This window comes from Nothoprocta perdicaria, unplaced genomic scaffold (assembly GCF_003342845.1).
Source record: "Nothoprocta perdicaria isolate Ctin4 unplaced genomic scaffold, notPer1 scaffold_36, whole genome shotgun sequence".
Classification (NCBI taxonomy): Eukaryota; Metazoa; Chordata; class Aves; order Tinamiformes; family Tinamidae; genus Nothoprocta; species Nothoprocta perdicaria.
The window spans coordinates 3,064,287-3,076,645 of record NW_020455599.1 but is presented as its reverse complement, the minus strand read 5'-3'; the positions used below and the strand labels follow the sequence as shown (position 1 = coordinate 3,076,645).

General features: G+C 37.5%; 1 protein-coding gene across 1 annotated transcript in view; it reads left to right on the top strand.

Annotated features, from left to right (window-relative positions):
• The first annotated feature begins 7,889 nt into the window (after nucleotides 1-7,889).
• Nucleotides 7,890-12,359, top strand: part of IPCEF1 (interaction protein for cytohesin exchange factors 1) — a 39,335-nt gene continuing 34,865 nt past the window's right edge. The window contains exons 1-2 of the mRNA XM_026044376.1: nucleotides 7,890-7,913; nucleotides 11,668-11,704. Of these exons, the coding sequence (XP_025900161.1) occupies nucleotides 7,890-7,913; nucleotides 11,668-11,704 (61 nt within the window). The remainder of the gene's footprint in view (nucleotides 7,914-11,667; nucleotides 11,705-12,359) is intronic.

The following is a 12,359-nucleotide window of genomic DNA, read 5'->3' as shown; positions in this document are numbered from 1 at the left end:
GCTAATGAGAGGTTAAGGATCTTCTAATGGATATTTCCTACTATGCTCTTTTTTCTGTGATTAACAGGTATGTTAGACTTTCTTCTCAGGCTCATTGTAAGCAAGTAACAATGAAAAAGATTCGTGGTCTGGACAGAGAATAGGAGTTAATGTCCACCTGACAGTACAGAACAGCGATGAAATTTTGATCATAAATCTCCTACTTATGAGAGCACTACTTACCGTAACCATGTATCACCTATGAACAGTCCTTTCCCCTAACACTCTAAGAATGTTCAGGCCAGTTCTTGGCACTAGAAAGTCTTAAAACGTGTCCTCGATCTCCTTCTGGATTATTTATTTTTTTCTTGACAAATGTTGGGCTGTGAGCCTTTTATTTTCCATTGAAAATTGAACTCCTCTTGCAAAGATTACATTGAGAACTGAGGATTTAAAAATTTTATCACAAGTATTAGTGAAAAAAAATATGACACTCTGCAATTTCAGAGAGAGGTAAAGAAAATTTCCCTTTCTTCTTTTATTCTTCGATTAGCTTTACAGTTGGAAAGTTACCTTTCCAGGTGGCTGGTAATTTTGGATGCTGCTTTGAAAAGGGACATGTCTGAAAAAGAAGCAAATTTTTGAAGCCTGTTAGCACTTCAGATAATCTTTGACTTTTTCTTATGTTGAAACCAAACTGGCTCCCTCCTCACAAGCTGCTCTCGCTCAGTGCTCTATCAGTGATAAAAACTGCCTAAAAAGATAGGACAAACCCTCTGCTTTAGTCTTCCTGGATGACACTGAAGAGATGTTTGTTTTTCTCTATGCTTTCTATCAAGATTGTTATGGTCTAATCTAACACTGTGAAGTTGGAAGACTCTACTATTATCATAGTACTCAGTGAGTGCTGTGGTAGGGAAAAAAATATAATTGCTGCTAACCTGAAATTGCTTAAAGCAGCATGTGTACCAAATACTTGCTGTATTTCTTCTAGTAAAATTCAACATACTAAAAATGAAGTGAAATTTTATTATCTTAATTAAATGTGATTAAAAGAAAATGAAACCTACTACTGAAATAAATAGTCTGGACTCTAGAGGTGGGAAATTAACTACTGATTAAATTGGATTCTCAGGACAAACCCAGGGATTTTTTTCTAAGACCACTTTCTCATCATATCTTAGAAGATTTTCTTTTTTCCTCTCAGCAGTTTACATCTGATCTAATTTGTAAGTACTCAGAACAGTACTTGGCTCCCAATCTTTCAAGCAGCTTGCTTGCCCACAGATTTTGGAGAAACTTTGTGTGACATACTAGCATGCAAGATTTGAGTGTTAAATTGTGGAATAGTACTAGTTAAATTGCTCTGCAAAAGTTCTGACTTGAGAAGTCCAGTTTTCTCCATTCTCTTTCTTGCTGGAGAAATGCCACATAGAAAAGATGACAGTGGGCAAATCCTTATGGCTGCCAGTTTGATGTTATTTTACTTCCTCTAAGAACACTCTATTACAAAGACAACATTTGAGTATGTATGTACTTCATGAGCTGTGAAGGAAGTGTTTGGGTTTTTTTTTTTTTAATACTTCTATTGCTTAATGAGGAAACAAATGGGACTCTTGAGCCTTCTGTTTCTCATAAACTTTTTAACTGTGGAGTGGAAGGTTTTGATGGAAGAGGAGGAAAATCTCCCACATATTTCTTCCTTGCCCCCTTCTCATTATCAACATAATGATTTTGCTTTACATTTTTTCTCTTAATATTTCTCTGCAAGGCCAAATGCTAGCTTCTTTTGTAGAGCTGCCAGTATAATGAATATTGCCTTGGTGGAAGAAAGGAAGATAAGATTCATATCTAAACTAGAGAGAAAAAAATCACAAAGCACAAGCAGTATCAAGTTTTTATTGGCTTTTGTTCCCAAATCTTGTGCCAAAAGGATGCTCCTTTTAGCCTAACCTATTGCACTGACAGTGGTGACCTTCCTAATATCATGACTTAATCTAACTGAACATCCTTATGGCATCCTCTGAGAGAGGGATGCTGGTAATACTGCTCAGACCAAAAACTCTACCCGTACAGCTCTGTAGGACATCTGTAAACATGTAAACTTCCTTAAATCAAATTATTTCTGACCACTAGATGGCTCTGACAATATGTTGTTACAGACTCCGCCTCTCCATAGGGCCCAGGCTTGAGCATGTGGGGAATGGTAGTTCCATCTCCCAGAGAATTTTGAGCCTTTGAAACTGCTTTTCATTCTCAAGTGGCTAGAGAGCAAAGTGTAACAATTTTCCAAAAGGCAAATATTGGCATACAGAGAGGAGGAAGCTGCAAAGCCAGTTTGTCCTTCAAATCCCACTGGGCAGAGCTGGAGGCTAGAGTGTGCCAGGCTAGGTGGAGATGGTGATGCTCAGGCATGAAAGTGCTCATGCAGCCTCCTCAAGTGCCCACACGGAGCAGGAAAGCAGAAGTTTTCACTCTCGTGTCCTCTTGTGGGAGTATTGTGAGGGATGCCAGGTGTCCAAGGGAGCCCTGTCAGCTGGGGAGATTCCATCTTGGTCTCCTTTGAGGAAATCAGTCTCGTTCTCATGGAAATGTCTCTCTGCCCTTTGGAAGGATTTTCCTCTGAACTCTGTCCTCCAAATGTACAAAATATTTCACAACAGCCTATTGCTGTGATCCCTTCGATTTTTATTTTGCCTTGGGTGCCTAAAGTGTTATGCAATGCCTAAACAGCAAAAACAGAAGAGGGATGCCTCCCCGCTAGACACCTTAGTATCTTTTTATCAAGGCACTGGCTTTGACAGAAACCTTTCCATGGTAGTAGTAAGGGACATTTCCTTACTACTTAGATTTGTTCACCGTTCATCCACTTCAGCAGCCTTTTTCTTAACACTGTCTGCTTTTATTGAGCAGTAGTTTCAGCCACAGCAAAAGAGCCAGATAGGACGCCTCAGTATTACTCTTACCTTTTCCACAAAAGCTCTCCACTTCCAGGGCTTTGGCTATGGATTTCCAAGGGCATCTAGCAACAGGGCTGGGAGTCATCTCAACACCATAAGAATGTGTAGGCAAATTCACATTTGGGGCAGAAGCGTTGTACTAAGCATACCATTTTGATTTCTTTTCTTTGGTCTGGGAGATCGGGAGAGAGCTGTGTAGCACCTCTCTTTTATTGAATTTATTCCTTCTGTCCAGCCTGCAAATCTGGGCTCCTGTAGCTACTTTATCCGAGCTGTCAACACCTGTAACCTGCCCCTCTGGGCTTCCCGGCTGGATCAGCAGAATCTGGCTGTAATCCAGCTGGGGCGATGTCTCCAGGCCCCTTCTGTCTTGGAGACAGGAGCAGTGAACTTTGTTCCAGTTGTTCCTGGCCTTTGTCCAAGCAGAGTCAAAAGTCGCCTTTTTGAATTGCTTGCAGCTGAGGGGATAGAATTGCTTTAAATTCATTGGAAAATAAGGTCATAGCTGCTGGTATAATGTGACAAATACATTTCTGCTGCTAGGTGAGCCTGCTAAAAGAATTCTTGTGTCTTTTCAAAGGTAAATTTGGGATGTGTGTGTGTCATTTTTGTCATTTTTGTCTTTTAATATTCTGAAAGGTATCTACTATGGTCCAGCCTAGAGGTATACACTCATAATTATGACTTAGAATTACTCTTTAATTTTTTTTGTAAAATATATGTTTTGTAATATATATATTTTAATATATTTAAATAATATATTTTGTTTGTAAAATTAATAGTGAATTTGTAATTTTATCTGCATTTTGAATCACAAAGTCATAGGGCCCAAGATTGATGACATGTAACATCATTCGGGTGGGACAGTCTTAGGTAAATGTAAAAAAAAACACCTTTGTGTCTAAGTTTTTCACTGCCTTATGGAATAATTCTATCTTAATATCTGACCTTTCTGATAAGGCAGTGTGTAATCGGCAGAACAAGCCCCTCTTGTACAAGTTAGATGTTGATTTTCATGGTTAATTAACCAGTTATTTAACTGACTAGATCCATTAATTCTATGATCGTCAATAGTAGTAAGATTGTCAGATTAATCTGATCTCGAGTAATCAGAAGTACATTTACGAGCTTGAAATTATTGTAATTATTTTTTGCCCTCCATTGTTGTAAGAACCTCAGTGGGTGGCAATGCGAGGATTTAGGGCTATTATATAAGCCTCTCTGCTTGACACAGGACAATGCTTCAGGCCCTACAGTGATTTAGGACAATGCTGTTCCTAATGCTTGTAATGTGTGATTTTTGATTAAGTAATCATTGATTTTTAGGGAAATTTTTGTAGCACCATTGCTAATTTCATATCACCTGTCAATTCATTGCTTGTTGAAAGGCAGATTTGCAGGCAGCCAAATAAACAGAGAACAAATAGAGAAGTTAAACCTGGTGAGCAATGTATAAAAAGAAAGAGAAGAAAGCTAAAAAGCTTTTCCAGGAGATTGTTTTACAGTTTTGACTTTATACTTGTTTTTTTTTTTTTTTTTTTTTTTCTTTGCCTAGTCTATGTTAATGCCATCTGAACAGGAACTGAGCTATGCGTATTTTGAATGCTTCTGCATACAAATAATTTGAGTCATGTTACATTTCTCAAATATTTTACTGAGAAGCAGGAAGGGATATGCCTACTCTGGATGTCGTCTGGGGGATACTTGGAAAACATGTTTAGCAGACTTGTATCAAGATCAGTGCAAATAAACAGGCTAACTGCACTTTGAAACTGCTATGACACTGTCAAGCCTTGTAGATTTTAACTTGCACAAGAAAATAAGTAGAATCCAAGATTATGACTGCTTTTAAAAATCAGATTCTTTAGAAATTTTGTTATCTATTTTCCTTTTTGTTCTCCACTTACCACTGCCTTTGACCTTCAACAGAGATATTTCTTTCAGAAGAAATGCTGTAGTAAAATGGAAATGATTGCAAATTATTTCTGATAAGTCACTCATTCTATTTCCACATTTGTTGAATCAGCTATTACTCACTCATGTATCTACTTGTTTATTACTGTTCTTGAAAAAGGAGATGGTACTAATAAATACAGCTATGCAAACTAGTATTTGTATTTCAGTTGTTGAACTGAAAAAAAAAAAATTGAATTAGAAATATTTTCCTGAAATGACTTTTCACACAAAGTATTCAGTTCAGTCTGAAATTGAGTTGTCTGATAGGTTCTGGGGGTGGGTTCTGATGAAAATTAAATGATCACTCTGTTGTGAGTTCTTGTTTCAAGAAAGTCAAAGAAATGTAGGTATGGTTTACAAATACCAGACTAAAACCATCCCTCTCACTTTCATCTAACGGCTCATGAGCTTTTTGTTTTTTTAAAAGCAAAGGAAATAAGTAAAGCATATTTTACAGGATACAGGAGATGCAGGTTTGCTTTTTTTGCGTGAATGGAAGGAATCTGACACTGTATTGACTTGCTCTTGCTTGGGCAGTGTACTTGAAAGCCATCTGAGATGGGAGAGGATTCACTTTGTCGTGTTATGTTTTCTTTCTCTTTGGTTTGTTCCACTTTCTAGTTTCAGTAAAGTGAACATCCATGGCAGCTCCTGGTGCACTTGCCCATGTGGGTGCCTACATCACAGTCTGGAGGCTTACCCTCTTGTCCATTTCCCATATCTGAAACTACTGCCAACTGAAATACTTAGGAAGAGAGCTGGAGGCCCACATTCTGGCCCTGGTGCCTAGTGTACCTTTTTGAAGGTGAGACCCAGCTTTAAATTCAATGTCAACCTGATTCAGAGCAAGAATTCACAAATGGATATGCATCTTTACTAGATCGACCAAGAGCTATACTCTCAGATGGTTTGGGCCAAGTCTTCTCCTGCTGCAGCTACTTTAGTTAGGATTCAGAGCAAATATTTCCTTTCAGGGTGCTCACTTTGAGGTATGAACTGAGTTGCTGACTCGTTCCCAGAGCCAGGCCCTGCACATTCATGCTAGACCAGCCAACAGGATGGACATAGACCAGCTCTACAAGAGCTGGCTTATTATCCCAGTTCTTTCTCAGAAATCCCCTGTCTACCCCTGTCTGTTCAGAAAGGATGGATGTTTGTCCCTCAGTATACCTGCAAAGAACTGAAAGGAATTGCTTCTTTCACTATAGCACAAAGAACAAAAGACTGTAGTCTTCTGAAATGCTGACTTTACAACAACTGAGTACCTCTGAGTAGACATAAAAACCCTAGCACTATTTCACAATGCAACTACTCTCAATCAGATTTGATTGCTTGGGAGAAATAAACTGAACTTATCTATATTAGAGTTTTTACTGCAGTGAACATATAATTTCTGTGACTTTCTTTACACAGGGAGTAATAGTCTTAACTGGAATGACTTAAAAGTCATTGTTACTTTTGAAAATTGGCTCAGTTAGACCAGTTAACCAGTTTTGGAAGCTAAACAAAGTCGGAGTTAAACTTGGACGGGGAAGGTTCTGCTCAAGTCCATTGCAGCTATGCTTGCACAAATAACAGAGGCGGAAACATTCCTTGCTGGTTAACTGACTCTACTCCTCTTGTTCCTGATATCATGCTGATTAAAATCATGTAATTACAGTCCTCCCACTATCCAGGGTGCACAGAAAATGAAGAAATGACAGGGAAAAGGCCACATGTTGCAATAATTACTATAATTTCATCTGTTATTCCACGACTTTCTGGCTCAGCATTTGAGACTCTTATGTTATTTGCCTGTATAACTAAAGGTGTTTCCTATGCTTGTTTACACTAGCTATGATTCTAAACATCCTTGAAATTACTTGCTGCAACATCTCTCCTCATCTTTTTATTACTTCAGTTTGAGCCACTTTTAGAAAGTGCTTCTTTCTATTTTTGAATAGAAAGAGTTTGGAGCCAGAAAAATGTGCATTTGTTTGGTTTTCTATTTTTGGGCTGAAATTGTTGGAAGCAAATAGGTGTTTTTTATTTTCTGTTTCAAGATATTGTTTTCAAACTAAAGCAAATATTGTATATTTAAGAATGTTTCATCTCTAAAAACTATTGGTTTTAGTAACAGAAAAAAAGTTATTGTTAAAAATTATTCTGAAGTGTGGCTCTATTTCTGGAAATCCTTTCCTGCTCATTTAAATAGTTTTATACGCTCTCCCAATTCATGGAATAATTATTTATTCAATTCAATTTCATAGAAACTTTGCTAGCATGAAAAATCTGACATATTCTAAATTGCATTTATTTTTATTCTCATGTACATTCTTCCAAGCAAAAGCAAATCAGTTTGGCAGGTAGCTGTTGGTTGTATACACCAAATAAGACTGTTCATGCTTTTGCCCAAAATGATGGCTTAAAACTTTGCAAATCATTGGGGAAAAAAAAACACCTCACTCTGCAAATCTAGAGTATGCAGCTGAAGATGAAGATTTCGTTCTCCAAAAAGAAAAACTGCAATTCTTTTTAGAATAAGTAGTTCAGTATGAGATCCCAGCTCATTTAGGAAATCAGGCACGTTAGTGAATTTGATTTCTACTAAGACTGAGCCCAGTGTTTTCCCACTGTTTTCTGGGAGTTCTATGTTCTCTATATTTCTTTCAAAGTTGAAAATAGAAAGCAAACAAACCAACTTTACATATTTATTCTCTTTTCATTGCCTAAAGTAAATTCTTGAGTTTTTATTATGTCTGTTTATTATGTCTGTGAGTTTTTATTATGTTCTGTAGTTCTGCATTAGTGTGAACAGATCAGATAATATAGCATCATTTTTGAAAAAGATCTCTTTTTTGAGGGGATGGATTGGGAGAAGGGAGGGTAAAGCTAACAAGTCAAAGCATTTGGACAGATTTTGCTCCACTATTGTTATGAAAACATAATACAGAATTTCAGGAAACAAAACTTTATTCTTTTGCAGCTTTCCTACTGCTTTTGAAACCAACACTCATGGATATTGATGGCAGCGCTCCCGTAAGTACATCTGATGACATACTGAGTCACTGGATAAACTGCAGGGAGTGTATGTTTGGGTTTGTGTCCAGACAGTGGGACTGTCACAACTGCCCCAGTTCTGCTCTGAGTCACATGAGATCTACTGCATGGGCCTGACTCCAGGAGTCCCATCTTGGAAATCCAAGTCCTACCCTTCAATGTAGGACACAGCAACAACTTATGACACAGAAGCTTAGCAAATTTCTTAGGTGCTTGTTTTACTTTTGTGAAACAAAAAAATGAAATGATGATCATTGTTACCTTTGGTGTCTTCTCAGACTACTGAGTCAGGAGTAAAACTCCATGAGGCATGAAGAATGACCTTCAATATTAGTGCAGTGCTCCTGCTTTTGCTTGTATAAAATATTTTTCTTTCATCTAAAGCAATCCTGTATACTTTTTTACCCCACCTGTTTCTCCTGAGGACTTTGACAGACTGCAGGCCCCTCAGTAAGCAGGCAGTGCATTTGCTGCTTCTGACAGGAGCATTGACTGTTTCCTGACAGCTTCCCAAGGCACTCTGCCTGTCTCTGGTTGCTCTGGTTGTCTTCCAGCTACAGCACAAGTAACTGTGTGGAAGGGAGCTTGGAACGAGGTAGCATCCATGCTACATATTTGCAGTTCAGGAGCTTCATGAAGACGTCTCTTCTCCAGTGATGCCACTGCTTAGCTGTGAAACCAGCCTGGCAAATGAGTGACTGAGTGATAAGCCGTCTAGCTTCCGTTGCCACTGTGCATATATCTCAGGAGTGGAAGGGCTTTGGACAGCAACTGTGCCGCCTGAATTTGCATGCAGGGTAACCATCCCATCCTGCTCAGCTTTCCAGACCTTAGTAAACTGGTGTGTAAGGCAAAACCTACCAAAAAAATAAGATAAAAGCTACCCTGTATTGCCAGTACTTCACAAAAACTAGGACCCTAGCTAGGAATTAATTTTAATGCGTTTCATTTATCTTAAAGATTTCTGAGCATTATTGTTCTCAGATTTTCCCTGGTAACAAGAATAACTAGAAATAGATCTAACTTTTTTTTTTTCAGTTGAAGCTGTGATAATGAAAAAAAAAAATCACTTACCACTGGGAAATAGAGCTATATAGAAAAAAACCCACCATCATCAGAGGCTTGGTAAAATTATGGCATTTGGTTCTGTTTCACGTCACTCTAGTGACTATGTCTAATAGTTACAGCATGTTAAGTTACAAAACTTCTGTTACACCCCTGGTTGTTACCACTGATTTTACTGGTGTTACTTCTACATTCCATAATGAGTATTTTCTCATTGCTCTGCACTGCTATTAATATTTCCTACTAGGTGTGAAACTTAAAAGTATGTCTTAACTAATGTTCGTATTCAGATATATGAAATGGCAGATTCCTGACTTGCATGGAAAATATTCAGAGGGGGACCTCTCTAGCATTAGACCTTTTGTTTTTCCCTTAATAGAGAAGCTCAAAGGCGTGATTTTTACTCAGCTTTCTAGATCCTGGAGTTGGAAACCAGAAATGTAGCTTAATTCATGACATCTCACTTGTTAATGACTTTATCACATATTTGTCACTGATTTTATCCAGGCAAACTGAATTTATCCAGGCATTACTGGGAGTTGGCCTTTTCCCATTGCTTTCCCAATTTGCCCAATGAAATGTAAAGAGCTGGAGATCCATCACCCTTGTTTCCCTGCTGCAGAGAACAGTAATTGCTGCTGAATATTCTTTTTTTTTTTTTTTTTTTTTTTTTTTTCCCCTATTGCTGTTGGGTAATTGGTTTCCTCTTCAGCCTGTATTTAAAACTGATGGTTTCTGCAGTATGGAATTCAATGCGTCCTTAAGAGACAGGCCACAGACTATACTATTTTGATCTAGGTCATCAGTAATGCTGGTGTGGCAAACAACTCAGTTGTTTAGAGAGCCACATCCTGTCCCAGTATTGCTCTTATTACTGTACAATTTTGTTATGGTGGATAATGATGAGGAAGTGCCCCCACTGCAGCTCAGTGGCACGGATGCAGCATCGTCTCACTATGAGTGAACTGTGTAGTTTCTGCTCAAGGAAAGTTGATTCACATTTGTGTCTCTTATTTGTATTTCCTTGGCAGCTCTAAACAAAAATGATTAGTGACAACATGACCCTTTGATTCATGAAAGCTGTATTTTGTTTCTGTGTGCCCTCCTAAGTGAGGCATTACTTTCACTGGAATGAAGAAAAAGAGAAGTGCATGTAGAATGGGGAAATATCAGAGACTTCAGTATAACTGATCTGTTTTCTCATTGCTTTTCTCTGTCTGTTGTCATGGAGAATAGTCTGAGAGAGACAGGCCATGATAGAATTAAAAAAAAAAAAAAGAGCAAATGAAAGACCAAATAGATGATGATTAAGCAGAAATCTGGGATTATTCATTCCTGCTAAAGCCTCTCGCAAGTCCATTGTACAGGTCACCTCAAATAAGCACCAAACAAGCACAAGTCTCTGTGGAATGCAGTTCTGCACCTTGATATATACTACAAAGATAACTGGATAGAGGATGTTCCAGCTTTTGTAAATATTGGGTGATAGTGGTTTCTTTTATTACTTTTTTCAGATGATGTGGCTTTATTCACCTTTTATTCACCTGCAAGAAGGGCCATCAAATCCTTCAAAATATTGTGATATAAGTTTTTGTTTTCCTTAAAAACTAGCTGGCTATGTAGATAAAATATTTTGGGCATGTTCATAACGTAGTTCTGCAGTGCTGCAGTGGATCAGGTAGTTACCAGCTTAGCATAGCAACGTTGTGGCTGAGCACATTAAATTGTGAGTCCTCTGTATTCATCATTTATCATCTAAGGGTCTCAAAACCTTCCAAAAAAAAAAAAAAAAAAAAAAAAAGGAAAGTCTGAGGCAAGGAGAAGTAAAGTATTTGGTCCACAATCATGCAATTAGCCAGTCTGGGGAGAGTTCAGTCTAAATCCCAGACTTTAGATGTCTAATGCTAGTCTTCTGTTTTAGTTTCATTTTCTATGTATTTGTGTGAGACGAAATATTTTCACAAAAAAATTTACACTCAAATTAATGTATTTCAAGTATGTTATTTTTGTAGTAATTAAAATTCGTATATATTTCTTGGCAATCTTCTGGCATATTATATATTACTGTTAGGATAATCTGCCAAGTTTGTGATCTTTTTTTGGTATTTTTTTTTAACACAAATATTATGAAACTCTACTCATGTCAGGAGAAATACAATCTCTGTACTAATTTGAAAAGGAGTGGAAAATGCAATTTATTTCATATTTTTAGGAGTACTTAGAATGTGCTAAAGGACAGTAAAATACTTGATGTGTACTTTTTATCTCTCCATGTTGCAATCCTCCCTCTCAGAGTGTAATCAAAATTAAAATATTGGAGTCTTAACTTTTATTTTTTTCAACTTCTAAACACTGAATACAATTCAGGCAAGCATAGCATAGAAGCTGCTTGTGGGTGTGAAACAGGAAGCACTAGTGGATAGACACGTGTTCTAATAGTTACGTTAGCTCTTGTTCAACTACATATACATCAATTTTAATTAACACATTTTATGCTTCAGCTACAAACGTCCTTTCAGCTGTGAGTGGGTTATGCGATTCCATCCTGCATATACCACCACCACCATCACCACCACATCCTTCTCTAGCTTCCCCCTCCCCTTTCTACACAAATGTTGCAACACAATCTGAAATTTCCTCTTTTCTTTCCTTCCTGCATTTCTTACAGGTTCCCTTGCGTCAGAAGACAAAAAAGAAAAGTCAAGGTAATGAGTGATTTTTTTTTTCTCTTCTCTTCTGAGTTCCTCTTTTGTTATTTTCTTAATGTTCTTGTTCTTGGGAGGGTGAGGATTTTAATGCTGCTGCATAGCTGGTGAAAGATTGCTTTTTAACTCCACTGATTTTTTGCATCAGTTCTGGGAAAAAAAATGACAACGTGCTGTTCCTTTGGACTAAATGCTTGTGGTATGTTAATTGATTCAAAGCTGGAAATCGGTGAAGTGGAATCCGACAGATACATGCACATACACACACATTAGCGATTTTCATGTACTTGGCATAATAGTTTTCTCTAGCTGTGACTTAAATAGCTGTATTGTTTTTTCAGTGCAGCTGTGTGAAGGGCAATGTATGCATGCTCCTCTTAAGAGGATCAGAGGATATATTTTTAATTTACAAAAAGTAGTATTATCTCTATGCATGGTTATCTTTGCATTAATTGCTATTTGTATGAGCTATAGCTTTTTTTTTAATGCACAAGAATACCCTCTCAAATGTATTTACAGTGTTACAAAACTGAGTGACTTCTAAGCTTATTTTAAAATATGCTTGGAAGATTCTTGAGATCGCTAGCTAAGGTTGTTATCTTTAATTGGCAGAAAAATCTTCTCTGGTAATGTACTTTTAAACAAGCAGAATACT